Consider the following 21,702-nt stretch of genomic DNA (forward strand, 5'->3'; position numbering starts at 1 on the left):
CTTTTAAAATTGTAAAGTTGTAGGTGTCATCTTTTCTCACCAAGTTATACATTAAAAGAGATTTACAATGAAAAAAGAAAATATACTGACAGGAATACACGATCTGGTAGACCATACCAAGGTAAAGGTTACAGGGCTACAGGTTAAATATGATAAATCATGGGTCCTTTTTTGGAACGGGGGAATTTAAGGAAGTTAATTTCAAGTGAAATTATATCAAAGTGATTGGTTAACAATGGTTTGACTTTTAAAAAATCTGAGCTAGAAGGTCACACTTGTCACCTGTGTCTGTGATATGTTACAAAAATGAAGCCCAGAAAAAATATTGTTCGAAAATAATTATTCAGTGCTTCAAAAATTGAAATATAAAGTGACCGGAAACACCATCTTAATTTCATCCCATACACTTATGTGTAGTATTTAGGCGTCTATAAGACATCTATTTACAAAATCAGGGTTTGCCTTGTAGTTTTAGCTTTTCATTCTCAATAATGGTTGTTTTCAGGGTTTATTAGTTCTAATACATGCACTTGTATACATGTTTCATCTTGGTTTGAGAATTTTTTAAATCGGCCGCTCACAAAGTTAAACAATCCCTTTAAACAAGCAAATAGTTACTTAAAACAAACCATTCGAACCAGATTGAAGACTACCAGCCATCATATCAAATTTGTATTCATCACTTCTATTCATTCAAAGCTTCCATCTCTATTCTGTTAACATAACACTACCAACATGTTATCTCCAATCAAATTTTACAGTAAAAAACATGATGCAAAACCATTTTTTTTTAATGACTAGTATCCAGTTTTTGTCTAACAAATGAGACAGAACATGGGGCACCTGTCTGAATACTGCTTGGTTAATATAAGCATCACAATACTAAGATACATGTATCTGACGGGAGGTAACTGGATCTATAATTGATCTTCTCATATTCCATCTCTCTCTCTTTGTTCTACGGGTATTGCCTCTACTCTTTCTCCAATGTCTTCCAAGGAAGCAAGAGAGTGCTGAACAACAAGAAACATAAAAAAAGCTTTGGAAGGTGCATGGGTGATAATGTATCACAAAGTATGAATATATATAGCCTCTTGGTGTCCTAGATGTGTCTTGCTACATAGATATTACATCATCTTTATAGACGGTGTAATGCTTTGAGACATGAGGTTACAGATTCTTTCACGTAAATCTCAGAGGCAGTTCTTCATTGCTTAGTCATCACATTCCTACTCCCTTTATTTCTTGGAATCTTCAGATGCAACAAATGGTGCTATGATTTCACAGTCTTTGAAGAATATCCTCTAGGCTCTTCTTTGTTGCCTGATCATAACTTTTTAACTATGAACATTTCTCGCAACAATCTCAATATGTAACAGAAGGTGCCATGATTTTGCACATCTGGTTGAAAAGCTTTGAAGAAAATCCTCTTGGCTCTTCTTTGTAGCTTGATCATAGATAACTACATTCTAATTCCACACATTTTTTCACAACAATCACTAAATTGCAACAAATGACAGATGCTGCATTGCCAGGATTTTGCCAAACAGGTCAAAGAATCTTTGAAGGATATCCCCAAGGCTCTTCTTTGTTGCATGATCATCGATAACTGCATTCCAACTTCTAACTTTCCCATCTTAGCCATACCAAGAAACCATGGTATTACACTCTCAGCCAAAACAAGAAACCACAATCAGTAAAGATGGTGCAAATAATACAAAAGCAATTGCATTAGAAATGTCTGTGTTCTCATTCGCCAGTAAATCCGCACGTCTCCTCTATAGCACACGTCAGTTTGTCAAGGAACTTGGAGTAGTTTTCATATGGTGGGATGTCAAGACGGTTGAAGCTGAAAAGATAAAGTTAATGGAGAATTAGATTCTTCATCTGAAATAATAATTTGATAATTGAATGATTCACATAATCAGCATCATTAATACTGATATTAGAATTAAGGACTGTCCTCCATTCATTATCATTATAACATACATCTACATCATCTTTTCATATTCATTGTGATATCATGACTATCATCACCATTATTATTATGGCTATATGGATAAAAAATAACCATGTTTCATCAAACAAAAGCAGGACCACAAACTTACCAAACTGTACAAAATAGTATTCATATATTTGGCAAGCATAACCCATGTTTTATTTTGCCTAAACAAGAGAAGGGGAGCATACTCTTGCTTAAAGATAAATTCCAGTTGTGGTAACGATTTCAAAATGAGTTCGCACGGAATCCAATAAAATGACCACTAAAGTGTCTGTTCGTATAAATAAAAAATATCTGCCAAAGGATTCTGGAAGAAATTGTGTAATTGCTGAGAAATTAGCAAATAAGCACGGGATTCGGGTCAAGCGTTAGGCCGACATTCAAAGCAATAATATTGCACTGTCCCATGTGCGCTTATCTGTGTTGGTGATCTTCAGTGTGAACATTTTCCTGCGTAGCTTTCAAGATTTCACGTAGTTTGAGTTTATGTAACTGTACCAGATCTAGATCCTCGAGGATATAGTGACAATTATGCCTGGTTTACAGACTTTCTCTTGAAATCAGTGTTTACTGCAACTACTTTCATTTATCTTTAACATTGTAACTTCAACCTATAAACTATGTCACAAATTATAATATAAAAAAAATCAAGGAAACTTGGAATCTGATTGGTTTGTCATATTTTGTCATAAAGTTGTAGTATTTGTCATTGATCACAAGTTTAGTGATACTGGGCCAACCTCGAAGTAGCAGTAGGTACATACCATGTATGGGCCTTGGGTAAAAGGTCTGTGCTAGCATCTATTTGATGAATGGTGAACAGACGTGGGCTCAATGCACCAGTAGAACCTGATGAAAAAAAATTATAAGATCAAGGCAAATTACTCTGACTGAACTATAGCTCTTAAGAAAGATTTTTTTTTATGCTTCTTTTGTTGTCTCCTCCATCTTTATCGTGTGTTTTTTTCTTCTGAGTGAATTGTCATTTCAACAAAATGTTAACAAAATGAAAAAAAATAGATTGAATTGAATCAATGTCTATCAAATAGAGAAGACAATAGTCTGTAGTATGTCACCTGCCCAACACTCTTTAAATATACTTTCAAACATTTTCACCAGATGATTTTACATAAACTTCTATATAATGAAATCATAAAAATTAGACAAAAAAGAGAAAAACCGAGAAGATTTTGCATAATTAACCTCTTTACAATGTATTAATCAAAGTAATCAAAGTAATTAAACAGGAAAAATGATTCCTTGATGGTACTCACCTTGAAGTGCCTTGAACCCTTCTAAAGGCACCTTGGATGTTCCAGTAACAAACTGCAAGAGTCTTGCTCTCTTCTCCTCATCAAAGGAATCAACTGCTTGCCAGAACCATTGGACAATGGCAGTCTCCAGAGAACAGTTCTTCAGCCTGGTATTGTTCTTCCAGTCCTCAACGTCGATCTTGCCCAGGCCGTTGATCAGGAGCTCCAGCTCACGCTCGTCGAACGGTCTGAGGAGCCGCGGTGGGATGAGCTCGTGAAAGCCCTTCTGGAGAGCCAGGAACTGGGGTTCGATGCCACGCAGGAAACGCCATTGCACAAACAGTCTGTTGGGTGAAGACAAAAGCAGAAATAGTTCAGAAGTGAAATCATCTAAACTTCAGACTCATTATCAACTAAATATGATGTATAAAAGATCTGGAGGTTATCACCAGTGATTGTGATTACAAAGTCAGTATACCACCTGCTCATTTGTATCAACATACATCCATGCACATGAAAATGGGTGAAGAATCAAGAATCAGACTTGCTTAGTAACTACAATATTTTCACCATATTTTTCAAAGACACACTGGGTAGGATGTGGAATTTTGAAACGTATCTCAAGGGAGATGGTCACCACATTGCCGTGATGGACAATCAAAGAAATGACCACACATGATATAAGGAATGATGGAAGGAATAGGGAGAATACCAAGGTTAAGATGAAGCAAAAGAAATGCTGTCATTGAAACTATAACAGCTGAAGGAGACAGCTCATAGTCGAGGGGAGATGAGAAAGTACCTATGGGCCATTACCAGATTCACTTTATATGGCAGTGAATCCAAACTTCGCACGTATATCCATAATCCGCGGACTGTCATTGTCTAAAAAACTAGCCAATATCCTTAAAATCTGGCATCATCAACGTAAAGTGCAACCTATAATTACCCTTTGGCGTAAGTTTCTTTAGGATGAGTTCAGTATTCATGAAAACATTGACAAAAGATCAGCAAATTTGTCACCGTTAACGCCCGTTCCTAATAAATCTGATACTCTCAACAAGCATCCCGATATCATCATTTTGCAAGCAGATATCATTAAAAATGTGAGTTCAACGTGGTTCTGACTGATTCTATAGCATTTTGTTGTCAATCTGACAAAAATATCTCACCTTTTGAGCTTGAGCTTTTGTTTAAATCTTCACAAAATTTTTGGTCCGCGAAGTTAGGTCACACTTTTGGAGAATGGTTTTCCAGCACAGCGCGTATTCGTATATCGGAATAGAATTTTGAGATCGTGATACCGGCAAAATGCCTTGACCGCCTTCACATTTTCGTTAATGATTTTACAGTTTACGCTCTTGCTGACAGTGAGGTAACTATTACTTGAATTGGTTTTGTATAAATTGTGTAAACAAATTTAAGCCTGATGAATATTTTTGAAAAGTCCGCAAAGTTTGGACACCCCATCATACCTAAAAAGGTGAAATACAATTGTAAGTAAACTACCTTGTAAGACTGATTTCTTTCTGTGTTTCTACTTACTTGACATATTTCTTCTTGTTTTCCTCCGTGACTGGGATATTCATACCATTGGGTTTGAGTTCATGGACCTGCATCTGTCCGAATGAGTTGTGTTCCACTGCAAAAGTATTCTCCAGTATACCAGTGATATCATTCTCTCTGTTGAGTAAAAATAACATAAAATGGTTTTTAGATAAAGAGGAGGACCTCTTTTTAAGCACGTAATACAGTGACAGCCAAGGCTCATTGCTTGCTTTCTTTGATTTCTAACCCTTTAATTAGTTTTAGGTACATGCAAACAGGCATGGATTCTTTGTGGGAAATCCAGCTTTCAGTTATTGTGCCTACCTAAGGAGCTCACTAACAAATATCAGAGCTGCCAACCTGAAAAAAGAACATTTCAGTATTTTAAAAGCAGAAAATCAGTATTTTTATGATGACATCAGTATTTTTAATGAAATACCATAAGACAACACATAAAAAAACTTTAGAAATCAGTATTTTGCATGAAACCATCAGTATTCTTCTTATTTTTCAGTACTAAATACTGAAAATCCGTACTACTTGGCAGCTCTGAAATATAGTGGCCTCTGTGTTCTTGAGACTGACTAAACTTAACCCTATACAACCAAGGTTATTCAGCAATTGTATCAGTGACGTTTTTGCATTCACACACAATGAATTATTCCAATTTGCAAAAGATACTCATTGAAAAAAGAATTCTTTTTGGATTTGTATGTGGGATTATGTTCTTGAGCAACATTTGGCAAATCAGGACCAGTGTTTGTAATTTGATATTTCTGATAAAGATCTTCAAGGAACTCACAGTATCCATACAAGGCTCCTGTACACCTCAGGGTCTACTGTCTCCATGTCCTCAAGACTGACTGGCTTTCCTAGAAGCTGCTTGTAGAATGGCATGGTGAAACCTCCATCTATGTAGTGACCATGGAAGATGGCAAGACCGATCACTCGTCCAACAAAATGGAAGTAGGATAGATGTTCCTGGATTGAGAGATTAGATGAGAGAGAGAGAGGATAATGATGTGTGATTTTATCTTGAGAAGATTACTTCATGGTTCAATTTTTTTTTTCAATTCAATTCGGTTTATTATGAAAGACATTGTAAAATAGTCCGAAGACTGACACATACGAAGTTAACAGAAAAAAGGAAAAATATATTTAAATTATATACCTACGAATTAACAAAATATAATAAGAACATAATAGTAAGATTAAATATTGCACTCGAGGTTCTACACATTACAGAAATATAATCAAGGGGATAATGCTATATAAAGAGAAAATAGAATGACCGATATAAACACACAAAAGTATTGGGATATGTATTATGTTGATTGATTTCAATGTACACTGAGGGGGGGGGACTTTTGTTGTAAATAATGAAAAAGGAGGTGAAGGGTGAAGGGAAGAAAACAATGCCATATTTTTACACACAAATTATATACGAACATGAACAAGGGTTGAGTTCAATGGCATATAAAGAGGCACATATCACAGAGCAGCATTCAATAATGCTGTGACATGAGGGATAGTTGAGTTCTTGTATCTCTGATGGTAAGGTACATATATTTTGTCTGGATGCAACATTTGTGTTATTACTCAATAAAATACCACTAATGTATTCAATATTTTCACTCATTCATATAAACATTTATTTTGATCAACATCATCAGCAGCAGAATATCATCACCATCATTGAGGTTATCACAATCATCATCATCATTGAGGTTATCACAATCATCATCATCATCCAACTCCTTCTCCTCCTCCTCATCATCAGCATATCATCGTCATCTTTATCATCTCCACAACCACCAACGTCATCCCCACCACCATCATTAACACTATTTTAATCATCATCATCATCCTCATCACCACCATCATCACAACTATCATTATCATCATCATCATCAACATCATCGTTATCGCCATCATCGTCGTCATCGTCATCATCTTCATCATCATCACCACAATCATTATCATCATCACCACTATCATCATCATCATCGTTGTCATTGTCATCGTCATCATCATCATCAAGATCATCACCATCATCATCACCACCACCACCATCACCACCTGTATCCTTACTGGATTGACTCCTGAGTCTGGGTTGATCTGTAATGTATAGATATCATCCCGAGAGTACTGGAAGAGACCATAATAAGGATTGAGCATCTCGTGTGATAGGAGGTACAGCCACTCCCTTGTGATGCCTCCATAGTCCAGACCCTCCTCTGACTTGAACTTGATGGCCAATCGTTTCCTAAGGTCCTTCGGCTTCAGCTTCATGATCTGACGGTAGGATTCCTAGGGTTGAAAATTGCAAACACACATGAAGGCATGGAGCTTTTTGTCAGGGTGTCCTATAGTTATGTGTGGACACTCTTAAAGATGTAATGGAGAATATTGTATAGTTTAACATCTACTCAAACTTTTTGCCCAACAGAAAATAAAGAAACAATAGAAAAGATAATTTGAAAATACACTCTTACCAAGAAGGAACAAGCATGGGAAATATTGTTTTTACTAGATTTTCACTACTCAAGAGATTTTGAATGAGAGACATCCAGAATGTTCTTCTTGAGTACAATTCATTTTTAGGTAACAAAATGAGACCTGTAAAAGCTAACAAGGAAACTGAAACAACTGAAAGTAATTGTCATAAAATATAAAATCATTGCAAAATTATAAATTATTTGGTCAGATTATTCCATATTTGAAATTAGTCACTCATAGATACCACAATTCCAGATGTTAGCAATATCAAATTGCCTTTTCAGTTAAAGGGGAATCCAACCCAAATAAACACTTGTTTTTATAAGGAAAAGAAATGTCAGACAAGTTGATAGGTGAAAGTTTGAACAATATCGGACAAACAACAAGAAAGTTATGAATTTTTAAAAGATGTAAATATTGGTAATCACTATACCCATGGAGACTTCAAATTGGCCGAGCATGTGATGTCATAGTGATGTAAGGCAAGGACTACTCTTCCATGTACTCCAATACATATTATGGCTAAAATGTCATTTTGTCCCAAAGTTTTATTTCAAATTGAATTTTTCTTTCATGAGGACATAAAACAACATACTACCTGGGTTATATTTAGAATACTTCCCCAGGGGAATTGGTACTTAGGAGAAAACCACAAATCCCTGATAATAAAGTACATGGCCTGTGGGAAAGTTGTCCTTGCCCCTTGTCATAATTTACTTACCCAGTTGCCAATTTGAAATCTACATAGTATTAGTGATCTCAATTTTAAAGCAGCTATAACTTTCTTATTGCTTGTCCGATTTCTTTCAAATTTTCACCATTCTGTTTATTTTTCTTCTTCCCAACACATTTTATGGCCAAGGCTGGATTCCCCTTTAACAACTGATCATTAATTCGTTAGAGCATTGGACTCATAATCGCAAGGTTGTGAGTTCGAATTCCAACTCTGCCATTGTCTCCACTTTGATGAAAAGGCCCGAGAGTAATATCTGTCGTCTATAACGTCAGCCACTATGACTGATAAATTTAGACGTAAAATGTTTCATAGGTAATTGGTTATATACCAGCTTGGCGTTTACCAGCAAAATGCTCTCCTGCCGAGTTCCTACGGGAGTTACCACAAACAGAAACAGAAACAAAAGTTGTAAATAAATGTATCATAAAGGTATTTTGGGAGTATAATGAAATGCTAACCTCAAAGATGTTTTCTCTTGAGACCTCTATCCTACAGTGTCCTGTCTGAGGTTGAACTGTAGCTAACTCTGCATGTAATAGCTTCATCTTCTGGACAAGGTCTCTCTTGTACTTCGGTACAGGCGATGAATCTGTATTGCCATTATGTCTAGGTATTAAATAAGAGGATTTTAAGCATTAAAACCACTGGAAACATATTAAGCATCGTGATATTATAATAATGACAGTATTCATTAGGTGCGATCTTTTCAGTAATCATGTTTAAAATGTCTTAGGAATAGATATTGTATGCGCATTTCGTAAAAACCCATACATGTAGTTGATATAGTTTCTCATTTCACTTTATCAAACTAAGGGGTGCTTGAACAGATGCTCCGGGCTGAAAATATGATTTGAAACAGATAAAGAAAAATCAGACAAACAAAAGACTGAAAATTTGATCAAAATCAGACAAGGAATGACAAAGCTATGGCATTTTAAAGATTTGCTTTATTCCGGTAAAACAGTTCAAGGCATGTCTTCATGAATATTCATTGGGTACACCAATGATGTCTTATCCCCACTAGTTCTTTTGCATTTTATTATATGAAATTAGATTCATTCAATTTTATCTACCAAGAACTAAAACAATTGGATTGACAAATGATTAAGTGCATTAGATATTCAATGCTGCAAATTTTTTTTTCATTATGAGGGAGACATATTTACACATGTATGTAAAAATGAAACAATTATGATTTCAAAAGAAAAAGGAAAGTGGAGGAGTGATAATCCAGGGCTCGAATAAATCCAAGGCCATCCAAGGCCATGGCCTTAGATGCCCTCAGAAATGGCCTTGATGCCCTTTCAAGTATTTGTAGACTTAAGGCCAAAATAACTGCCCTTTTTTTTGCTGTGGCCTTGGTGCCCTGCGGTAATCCAGTGCATGTGCCCCATTGAAAAGTGCATTTATTATTGATGCCCTTTTTTGGTGGCCTTGGATGTACCATAAAGTGAAAACTGCCTGCCCTTTCCCTTAAGTGCCCTTTTAAAAAATGGCCTTGCCCCTTTAAATTCTTAATTCGAGCCCTGAGTGATATCATCAGCCCAAGTAATGAATATTCATGACAACGTGCCTATGACTGTTTTCACAAAATAATGGTAAACTTTAAAATTCAATAACTTCATTATTTTTGTGATCAGATTTTGATGGAATTTTCAGCATTTTGCTCTGTGAATTTCAGTCTATTTATTTAGATATAAATATTTTCAGCCCAGAGTACCCCTGTAAGGAAACTGGTATATTGCAAATATCAGCCAGAAACTTGCAAGCTGGGTCAAATCTAAGTAAAGTTAATTGTTACTTTCCATTGCAAGAAGCAGACAAGGGGCCAATAACACAAAGCTTAGCAATGATTGTAGAACATTTTTCTGCAATTGATTCCATGGACTTCAATGTACATTCCAGAGCTGCAAACCTGAACAAGAACATTTCAGTATTTTCAAGGCTGAAAATCAGTATTTTGGTGAGGAAATCAGTATTTTCACAGGAATACCATAGGACAACACACAAACTGAAACTTTAGAAATCAGTATTTTACATGAAACTATCAGTATTCTTCTCTATTTTCAGTACTAAATACGGAAAATCAGTACTACTTGGCAGCTCTGACATTCAATCGTGAAAATCAGGCATACAATTAATTGCTAACCTTTGTGTTACGGGACCCTGCGATCAATCGCAAGACTTATGACTTGGGGACTTACAGTAAACTTATGATAGATTTATACTTTTTGGAATGCCCAAAATATGTTTAAAATGACAAATTAAGCAAACAATTACTTTGACATAGCCCTATTGATGATCTGAGCATCAAGCCTTGGATCCGTGAACTGCGTTGTCCTGTTATTATGGTCTACATAGTAGACCCTCCCGGTAGCCGTGTGTCGCGTCTCCCACCCAGTAGGGAGCCCTCCGAGGTCAGCCTCGTTGATGTGAAGGTCACGTGGTAGTCGGGGGTCGTGCCACGTACTGTCCCCCGTACTCGTGTCTAAGAAGTAGACCTGGCCTTGTGATGTTGTGCGTTGTTCTAGTTATTAAGAGGAATTTCATACATATATTTATTAGTTAATAATGAGTCTGAAGATATTTTATGTATTTTAGACAATTTTCAGTGTAGAAGCTACATGTATTAGTTATATGAACTGAAGTTCTGATTTTGATTCATTTGGATAAGTTATGATTGAAATTAATTTGGGATACTCCCAATTTTTATTTTGATACCTGGAGCAAAGGTCTAAAAAATAATGCTTCATTTGTAATGGTTGTAAAAGATTGATGACAAGAAAACCTTGGATAAGCGGGACCAAGTGTGTAATAGCTTATTTCATATAACAGTTGCAATTTCGAAAGAAGACTCAGACAAAATCTTTCACATGTTTCACATAATACTGCAAGTCATCAGAGAAAAGAGGTTCTTGGTTGTTTGCTGAATGCTGATACATGTGCATTAGATGTTACACATGTGGCATAAACCGAAATGAGCTGATAATCAAACATGACTGTTCCCTCTTAAAGTGAATTTCAATAGGAGTAACAATATGAACTGAGTGAGATCCAGACTGGGTTTGTTGATATTTATCAGTTCCTAGGCAAGCAGATTTAAACAGCTGTGTGTTCTTAATCCCACATCAGACAATATGGGGTCTCTCACCATATCCCTCTGGCAGATCGATGACTCTGTGCAATGTTGATCGATCCATGTAGTTTCTGAGCCTTGAGGATGCCCTTCTGCTGTACTTGCTGTGGTCGTCCGATGAGCGACCATGCCGACTGGACGCCCCTGACCGCCCCCCTTCATGGCCCTCCCCACTGCCCCCTCCTCTGTCGCCATGACTGGTTCCTCTATGATGTTGAGATGAGGAGGAGGACGATGACGACGATGAGTGGTGGTGGTGGTTGTGATGGTGACCGTTGGCGTGGGTGGACGTCCGTGATGAAGGAGCATGGGTGCACTCAGAAGCAGGCCTAGGTGGGAGGGGGTGAAAACAGTAATTCAAAGATAGAAAGATTCAAACTACATCGTTAATGCAAACCTGTTTATAAGGACCAAGGGATGCATCTTTTCAGGTGCTTCTGTGACCCATCCCCTATCTCTCTAAAAAATGTGGGCCTTTCAAACAGAGTCGTGAGTTTGGTTCGAATCATAGCCATGACCTGTTTTTCCTTCAGCAAGAAATTTATCCCCACTGTGCTGCACTCGACCCAGTTGAAGTGATGGGTACCCGGCATGATTAATTCCTTGCATGCACTGAGCGCCAGTGATGTTAGCTCAAGCTAAAGTGCTTTGTATCCTCAGGCAAATTTGCTATACAGTATAAATCGAGCTATTATTATTAATGCATATGATGAATTCAATCCTAATGTCACGATATATCAAAATGAAATCAACAATAGCTTAACATGCATAGCGTTGCAAATACAAGGTAAATACACTTACAAAGAGAGATATTTTGAGAATCACACAAATGACAGTTCAAGCTCTGTCTTACTGTCTTACAAACATGAAGTAAAGAAGTCAAGCAATATTTTACATTCCACTTCCACAAACAATGTATGTAATCTATGTTTCATCTTCACATTCTTTTTCTCAACTGCAACAATCATAATATTTTTTTTTTCTCTTAATGAAATAGCTATTAGTTTGAAAAAGAAAGTAATGTTGCAACTTTCAGCATAACAAGAAAATTCCCTCATGTACTAGGAAGAGAATGTCCATAAATTGCAGAGTTAATCACATATGACAGCTGGGGAATGCCAAAGAAATAATCTGTTTCTCATAATATCTTACAACATTTTGATATGGCATGGAGCAAAGTCTCTAAACATCTATCCCTTGCAATCTTGTTTCCTGATCGCATTTCTTGGCAAACCGCAGCGAATTCTCTAGGGATGTTATATGATACGTTGAGGAAAGTGGGGAATAAAGGTGGAAATATTAAGGAAGTAAAGTGTGTGACTGTGACTGACTGAGGGGAATCAGTCTATCTCTTTACACAGGTTAATCATACCATACAACACAGACAAAGCAAAAATGGTCTGGACTACTCACATATGTCTGCAATACCCAACCTCGATAAAATTGTGTTGATCTTAATCATAAACTTGCATTAAGCCAAGTTTTCAAAATCAAAATGACATGTAAGGGATGAGAAGTCTGATTAGTCTATCGAAAAAAAAAACCCTAAATAATTCAACACCTATGCAGCACTCACATCTTTTGACAATATATCTATTTTTGCCACTCTCCACCCAGGTGTAATAAATAAGAAATTCACTGAATGCTTGAGCACGCGACCCAGGTGTAATAAATCAGTGCACCGTCAGAAGAAATTCATTGAATGCCTGAGCGCCCAATTAGAGTAGCAGTGCTATAGCCAGGGTAATAGTATGCAGCGCTTAGAAACAGTTTACTAAGCGCTATATAAATTTTGCATAATATTACTATTATTATCATTAAAATGAACCAAGGTGGGTGATTTACCTTGTAGGTCTCTCCCATTGTGTTGTTCTTGTGAGGTGATTGACAAAATACACTCTTCCTGAGGTTGACATACGCTCCTCCCACCTGGAAAAAAGAGTGTATATACAAACATTGTGAATAAAACTATATTCTATGTAAGCATACAAAACACAGCATAAAAGGGTATTTGTAAGAATGACAAATATGAGATACCTGTAGGACAGTTCTTAATGCCTGAGGCAAAGCTGATTGTGTTACATTAAGTAAAATGTCTCACATTTCTTTGTCTTCAATCTCCCTATATGTACAGGTACCCAAGTTTACTCCATCATAACCCACAAAAAGACATCCCAGCTGATTACCAATGCAATGAATAATTGATGTACATGTACTGTGCATATTTTACTCTCTAAGACATAAACTTTATACTGTAACCCTGCCCTGTACCAGTTAAACTTCATTTCTTGTGTTTCAAATAGAGAAAACCTGGTTTACAGACTGAACAAACATATGACCTTGTGACTCTATAAGGTACAGATAGGGCACCATTCGTTTCATATAACAACTAGACATGCTAAATTACTATACTATGAATTCCTTCACATGTAGCCCCTACGTAAATAATACACATTAAAAAGTACGATGACAGCCACATCTGTAGTTAGTTCAGTTAAATGAATACCATCATTGCCAGTAGCTTGTTACCTCAATGGATATGTGACCCTCTGCATGAAAATAAGACTTAAGTTACAGCATTGGTGTATGGAGGCTGCACTTTTTAGCAAGTTCTTGCACAATGTTTTTTTTTTAACTTACAGATTTCATCAATTTTAAACTCATGTATGAGATAAGATTTTAAAAAAATCTATAAGAATCCTATTCCTAATTTTTTAAGGGGGTGGGGTCACAGAGCTATTTCAATTACTACTTTGTATCACATTCAGAAAATGGAACATGTTGAAATTCCAATCCATTTTTCATATCAACATGAACAGTGGTATTTTCTTTTTACTTTAAAATAAAATAGAAAAGATCATCAAACAATCCAAAACTTCAATCCACAGTGCAGCTGCCCTCTTTTGAAATGACATCATCACAAGATTTACAAACTTTCCTAGAAATTGTTTTGATGAGTAAGATGTTGTCTGCCTGCTGTCAGAACCTGTTAAACATCTAAAGAGCGCCCTGAGGAACCTGCCTCCAAATGCTCATGTGTACCGATGACACTCAACTTCAGGGCTAGGCGCTTGAAGCCAAATTTGAGAAGCCAAAATGAGCAAAACTTTTAGTTTTTGAAGTAGGAAAAGTAGCGAAAAAAAAAAGAAGTGGCACTAAGAAACATTAATGATAATAACACCTGTACATAATTATGTAGGTTGATGATTTTCCTTGGAGAAAAAAAGATGTCTGATAATAGTATGCCTTGCTTTCTTACAGAGCAATTACTCAATTTCTTTCAGAATCATTTGCACCCAAGATTAATTTACACAAATACATTTACAGGCACTTTAGGTCATTTTGTAAGAATTTTTAATACAAACTGATTTTGTGATCATTATTACCACTGGACTTTGTCTTAAAAAAAACTTTCCTGAAATACACTTTTCAAATAGGCAAGATTTTTATTGCATGAGAGTGTACAAAAGTGCCCCTGATCGAACACATTTATACCAGCACGGTGCTTTGCAAAGACCGAGTATGAATGAATTAAACAAGGGTAGAAAAGCTCTCCCATTCAAGTCTGAAGGCACAGACCTTTGCTTTTTCAATTCGTACATTACTGTACTGTATATAGTGCATAATGTAGAGTCTGAAGTTGTGAGACTACATTCACCATTTACTGTGACACAGAGAGTTTGGAGTGTAGTCTTCACTCAAGACATAGTTTTTTATTTAAGTGTCAAATATGAGTCTGTGCCTGCAGACTACTTTCATAAGTGCACTATCATTTCGTCGCACGCACAACGAACCGTCTTCTCTGCGCAGATACAGTGCGCTATCGCGCCTCGCGATTTCACCACGAACCGTCCCGTTACGATGCCCACTGTGGCGTAAATAATTCACTTCAAGAAAATGTAAAGATACGGGATGTAACTTTGGAACCTGAACTATCGAACAGAGACACCGGTTAATAATTTGCTCTCCTTGTAGGTGCACTTATTGCTGTTTTTAAAAAACCTTTTTTTTAAATGCGTTCTCTGCAAAACTAACTTTCGCATCGGAGTGCGCAGAGAGGACGGTTCGTGGTGCGTGCGACGATTCGATTCCGCCTCCAGTGCATTACCTCTTATGTCTCATTGCACTTCATGCCCCAATAGTCGTTCATATAAAGTTTATATGCAACTTCATATACAGCTTCATTGTAACAGTCCCTAGATTACATTTTTTATTTACTTTTTTATAGCAACTCTTCTTCCTCGTACTCATACTTCTCCTATACCTCATCTTCTTCCTCCTCCTTCTCACCCTTTTCCCTCTCTTCTTGTTTTATTCTTCCTTCATTCCACTTACTTTTCTTTCCTATCTTTTTCCTTTTCTCTTCCTTCACAACATTTGCATCCTGAGCCATCAAATTTAAAGCAGTCACAAAATTGGCAACCAATTGTCACAAAATCCATAACGATGCAATGTGTCATTGAGCTTATTTCAGGTTCAGCAGAGAGGGTTCGATCTCTCCAATGGAAAGGGCAAGGACTTCCAACAACACTTTCCCCATTCAGACGACCACAAATTTGACCAATAAACCACCCCAATAAGATTAGATGTACCTACACTATCCATATACACAACCTGGTTTAACATGCAGCAACTGAATGAGCAATCATTTGTACAACTTTTCCCTGAGTCTAAACTGGGTATTACTCCTTCATCAGCACAGCATCACAGCTGGATTAATCCCCCTTCAGACACATGTCTTCCCCCTCCACCACCCTTTCTAATCCCTTCCTAATAACAAGTGACAACGATCTCAGCCGTTTCACACTTTATTCATCCGTTACCATGGCGATGATTCACACCTGTCAAAGACCACATAAAATATTGTGTTGAAAGGAGTACACAGCCAAACTAATTTTGAGTAGAGACATGTGATGAGATTGTTTTGTGCTAAATACTATCAACAAATATTACTGAAATTGGATAAATTCATGACATCAATTTGTTATCCGTTTAACTTCTCCAGCAAGAATCAGAAACAAGGATCTGTTGTCTCTTTACACTATCACAACTGCCGTACGGTACTAAGGGGTATATGTTACTGTGTGAATTTCTCAAACAAGGAATGGTTAGGTTTAATAAAAAGATTTGTATTATCTCTTGAAGCTTAAGTCCTTATATTTAAACATTTTCAAAACAAAAAAATCTGTAGGGGAAGGCGGGGTAAGCTGAGCATAGGGGCAAGTTGAGCCACCACCCCAGGTCAATAATGAATGAGTCGGACATTGTGGTGGTGTTATATATTGATGACCCATTACATAACCATTTACCCAACCATATTGTTTTAATTTTGAAACAAAATGTACTTTTTTTAGATGGAAAAATACAAATTTCAGCCAAAGAAGTAAAAAAGGGTGTAAAAAAAGAGGAGTGCTTTTTACCCACACACATCTTTATATATAATAAAGAAATAAGAACAATATTGTTAGTCCAGGTATGGATCTTCATTCTTGTCATAGTCTTTTAAATGATGGATGCATAAAAAATGTGTGGATGTGAAAATATCGCATTAAGTTTGGACTGGGGTACTTTAAGCCAGCCAACATGTGGAAAGTTGAGCCATGGTAATTCTTATGGTAATAAGAAAGAAAAATAAAAAAAAAAAACTTTAAAACCATTGATATGCAGGAAGAAATGTGTAAATTCACATGACAGTTCTTTTACTTTTAGAGGATGTTAGTATTTATAGAGAATTAGCAAGTGAAAAGACTTGAAATAAAAAAATTGACAAACTGCTTCTTCCCGCATACATTTTGTACATATTTTTTGTGGCTCAACTTACCCCAGAAGGTGGCACAACTTACCCCACATATGGGGCAAGTTGAGCCATTTGACATCATTTTTTTTAAAGGTCACAATAAATTTCAGTGTGGGGGTACAAAGTTATATATAGGTGAAAAATATTTCCCAAGAATCAAATTTAAAGGCAAGGTACTTATTTCTACAATATCATTAGTCATATCAATTCTAACATGCCAAATGCAAAAAGTGTCACAACTTACCCCGCCTTCCCCTACATTTTCATAACCCAATCAACTAGTGTATGATTTATCATCCTTGTGCATCGCATTTAGCAAATGAATTTAAGTTCAGATTTCCCAAAAGTACAGGCAATTTTCAGTTAATTACAAACAAAGGACCAAGAGGCACTAAGAGATGATTGTCAATCTAATGTAACTAATGATTCTGAATCTCAAAATCAAATTGCTAGCTTCCCCAATTTTATACTTGAGAGCATACCCATAGATGATTTCAAACCAAATTAAGTTTCCGATGGAAAGACTGACTACGAAGCTGCTTTTTGTCTTTTTCTTGCCAAGGGCGAAGAAATGACTAGCAATAATCATGTGGGGCTTACATAGGTAATAAGCATGATTCACTGTGCAAAATGATTTCAAATGAGGTACGAATGAGGATACATCATTTTCGAAAACATAGGTAAAACTGCGATGTCATTTAGATTAACCCCAACATTTGTGTGGACTTTTTAGTATCACAAGGATTAACAGATATCGAATGTCAATGTTCAGAAAACAATTTATATGATATTGATAGTCATTTCCCTAAACAGTGCTGTACATGTTCATTTCAAAGGCTTTTCCTCTTCAATTTGGATACTTTCTTTTATTTCCCGTATTTCTTTTAAATATCAAAATAAAATGAAAATTGACAGAGAATGTATCAAGTTGGAACTTTGCAGATTAGCAGGTAAAACCAATGATTTCCATGTTCCAATTGTGTTATTGAGCGTTTTCTTGCTTCCCTCCGTAATATAAAAATGTAGATGGTATCTTTCCTAAGGTATTCTTTTGATAGGTAACTACATCAAATTTGCCTTGGAAATGACAGTTAGTACCATCACTTTCATCAATGATTATCATTCACCAACACCCCTTAAGAACCATATCACAGACCTAGCCAAGACCCTGTGCCTTCAGAGAAATAGGACTAACTGCGGCAGATCGAAACAAAATCCTGTAGGAAAAAAAATCCCCTTTTTTCAAAATGAAATGTGGCCTTTTTCAAAATGAAATTAATTATTAGCTCTAATAATTAGCTCTATAACTGACCAAAAAGCGAGGTTTTCAACTTCAGAATTGATATTTTTTCCAAACCCTTCGCTCGCTATGCTCACTCGCGAATAATAAAACCTATATCTTATCAATCAGGAATCACTTTTAAAATAAACTTTGCTCACCTTAATTACTACAAAACACACTTCTTCACACAGCTGATAATCGCATGGCGAAAAAATCCATTTGCACCAAAATACCCTTTTTGGCGTATATGTGCCCTTTTTTGGCTTTGCCCCTCCCTCAAATGGAAGTATGTTCCGCTGCCCGTGACTGCCATTGATGCAATCAGGATCCCTGGGCAAACAGGCAGTCAAGAATTCTTACCCATCAGGCAGCTCATTTGGATCTGAAGGTAGCAAAGGATGCGGGTTGATGTTGCGAGAGTCGACCACCGCTCCGCTCGCTGAAGACCCAACCCGATCTCTCGATGTAAGACTGATGACGATCTGACCGCGGATGTTGTCTCCATCCTCCGGTTTGTGCTTGCATAGATCTAACCTTTGATCTGGTGCAATATGGAAGAAAAATTGACGAAAAAATATTATTCAGAGAGAATAGAGGTGAGGTCCACTTGTCATCATGTAGTAATGATTGATAGGTGGGACTAGTTTCCATAAAGCGCCGTGGTTTAGCAGTTCTGACTCTCGCCTTGTAATCAGAGGGTCGTGTGTTCCAATCCCGCCATGGTCTAGTGTCCTCTGGCAAGGCGTAAATCCACACTTTGCCACTCTCACCCAGGTGCTAATTGGGTACCGATAGGAAACAACCGTCATTGTGGTTGGTTTAGCAAGTTTGCGCCTAACAGGCTGCTTGAAATGCTATGAATCCAGTGACCGGGTAATAATAATTGTGAAGCACTTTGAACTGTCGTAGATTAATAAAGCGCTATATAAATGCCAATCATTATAAACAACTGTATGTATAAATATTGTTCCACTAGTATATTCTCACAAATTAAAAAAATATTTTTTATGATGATAATAATGATGGGAGTAGTGATAAGGGATTAGTCCATGACAGTACCAAGACTGGACTTTCTGCATAACTGTAAAGAAAAACTTGACATAGCCTTGACAACTTATGACTAAAGATTTGGCTGACATGTATAAAAAAAAACACAGCAAAGCTCTTTCAAAAGTTCATATCGTTAGTAATACAACCCTCGTATTTGAGCATTGGGAAAAATCTTAAAACAGCCTTGAATAACTAGAAAGGTGTAGACTCTTCAACTTTAGGTTTGGATCAGATACAGGAAACAAATTCCTTGATAGATTCATGGTAGAAGTTCTTTACAATTGATGTCCTTTATCCCCTTACAATGAAACCTTGAAAACCAATGACATATCAACTTAAGTTTTACAAGACACAACCTGTTTGATGGTGAAAGTAACACAACCGGTGCCTTTCAGCCTCTGTATGGCAAACGTAAGAATCTTGAGACAACCTTGAAAACAATATCACATTTAGTTTTACAGGACACAACTTCTTTGATATGTTCATGTTAAAGTTACTTACAACCGGTGTCTTTCAGCCTTTGGATGGCATGGGACAGAATCTTGACACAGCCCAGGAAACCAGCTCCCTGCTTCTTGTGGATCTTCCGATGATTCCATACACTCAGTGTGATGCTGTCACTTAAACTTAAAAATCTGTAAAAGAGAAATAAAAGAGAAAATAAACAATGTTAATTTGCAATTGACTTCTAAGAAAGATTCTTTATTAAAAAAGGTCAGTATTTTCAAAGCTGTTAATACATCAATACATTGATATCTATGTATTAATAGTTATGGGTACATACTACAAGCTATTTCATTTCTATTGATATTGGTACATCCCAAGTCTTACCATCCACTTCAATTAAGAGTTTTGGTGTATATTTGGATAGTAACATGTCTATGACACAGCAAATTGATTTTTTTATGTAAATCTGTTTATGTAAATCTGTTTCAATTAAGAAATATATGTCGCATACGAAAGTAAATAACAGTAGATGCATGTCATCATGCGGTACGTAGTCATGTACTATCTCGGATCGATTATTGTAATGCACTCCTTGCAGAAGTTCCCCAAATTCATGTAAGGCGACTACAGAGTCTGCAAAACTGGGCAGCACGTATTATTCACAAAGTTGACCGTAGACATGATGCTATTCCATTAATAAGGGCATTACACTGGCTACCAGTTAAACAAAGAATATTATTTAAGATTCTTTTTTATGTATATAAATCATTTCATGATCATGTACCAATGTACATCAAGGGGGCACTTCAGGTTCATAATCCTAAACGAGAAGGTTTGCGGTCAGGTGGAGATCATCTTTGACTAACCTGTCGGACAACCTGGAGTAAGGCTGCGGCAAAAGAATGGAACACGCTTCCCGTGACATTAAGATCTGAAACTTCTCTTCATAGATTTAAGAAACAGTTGAAAACATACTTGTATCCAGGATAGATGTAGCTTTTTAAGTATTTGTAAATTGATCTACAGTGTAAACGCTATGATATAGTGTACTATGTATAGCGTTCCTAAATGCCTTATTATTATTTAAATCATATGAAATTATTTTAAATCAAATTACCTTTTTACATGTTGGGTACTTTTGATTTGACTCCGGAAGTACATGTACATGTGAACATAATTACAAGACAATATCTTTTTTTTTAAGTTCAAACACAGAACACTTTTCATAACATAAAACTTTAGTTAGCTTCAACCTGTTAAATCATTCACACCACTCACAACATACATGTAGGCCTACAATGTACCAACCAACGACAACCTATTTTGCACCATCCCAACTAAAGGCCCAAAATAACAAAAGGCTTGGGGGGGGAATCATGAACAAAAACACCATAAATGAATACAGTGTTCTATTTCCAAGATCAGATGGGTTTGCCAGCGCCACTTGTCGGCCTCGTTACGCTAGCCTTGTCCCCATAACTGGCAGGCTCTGACTGTCACATACAATTTCACACCATCCCCGTCATCAGACTCAGCACTGGTGATTTCAATAAAATTTCAGGGTTTGTGGTAATAGAAAATGGAAAAAGCAGATCAACCAAAAGCAATGGGGCATATGGAAATCAAACAAAATCTATATCTGTGCATGTAGTTTATAAATGTATGAGGTCGCATATATAAAGAATGGAGGAGAAGACAGAAAGGAAGTATTAAAGATATCAAGTATACAGAGAAAAACAAAATACATATTGAACCAGTAGATGTGATGATTGTCAGCAAAATATTTAGGAAAGGGCATGACAGAATACTAACAATCTGAAAAAAAAAAAGAGAGAAAGAAAATCAAAAGTGAGTGTCAGAAATGCACAGTGGCAGTCAATACAGGTCAGTATTGTAATTGACCGTTGTATGACCTCTTCAGACTTGATTGTGTCTAGCACCTCAGAGTAACA

General features: G+C 36.5%; 1 protein-coding gene across 1 annotated transcript in view; it reads right to left on the bottom strand.

The window, feature by feature from the left end:
• Nucleotides 1-700: 700 nt before the first annotated feature.
• The window catches only part of LOC121423271 (E3 ubiquitin-protein ligase SMURF2-like), a 67,509-nt gene continuing 46,507 nt past the window's right edge, over nucleotides 701-21,702 (bottom strand). Inside the window, exons 4-15 of the mRNA XM_041618601.1 lie at nucleotides 19,805-19,938; nucleotides 18,614-18,794; nucleotides 13,020-13,103; nucleotides 11,190-11,503; nucleotides 10,319-10,565; nucleotides 8,497-8,644; nucleotides 6,895-7,113; nucleotides 5,606-5,784; nucleotides 4,801-4,938; nucleotides 3,277-3,599; nucleotides 2,767-2,851; nucleotides 701-1,849 (exon numbers count right to left, since the gene is read on the bottom strand). Coding sequence (XP_041474535.1) covers nucleotides 1,750-1,849; nucleotides 2,767-2,851; nucleotides 3,277-3,599; nucleotides 4,801-4,938; nucleotides 5,606-5,784; nucleotides 6,895-7,113; nucleotides 8,497-8,644; nucleotides 10,319-10,565; nucleotides 11,190-11,503; nucleotides 13,020-13,103; nucleotides 18,614-18,794; nucleotides 19,805-19,938 — 2,152 coding nt within the window. The 3' untranslated portion in view covers nucleotides 701-1,749. The remainder of the gene's footprint in view (nucleotides 1,850-2,766; nucleotides 2,852-3,276; nucleotides 3,600-4,800; nucleotides 4,939-5,605; nucleotides 5,785-6,894; nucleotides 7,114-8,496; nucleotides 8,645-10,318; nucleotides 10,566-11,189; nucleotides 11,504-13,019; nucleotides 13,104-18,613; nucleotides 18,795-19,804; nucleotides 19,939-21,702) is intronic.

The sequence above is a fragment of the Lytechinus variegatus genome, chromosome 10 (assembly GCF_018143015.1).
Source record: "Lytechinus variegatus isolate NC3 chromosome 10, Lvar_3.0, whole genome shotgun sequence".
In the NCBI taxonomy this organism is placed as follows: Eukaryota; Metazoa; Echinodermata; class Echinoidea; order Temnopleuroida; family Toxopneustidae; genus Lytechinus; species Lytechinus variegatus.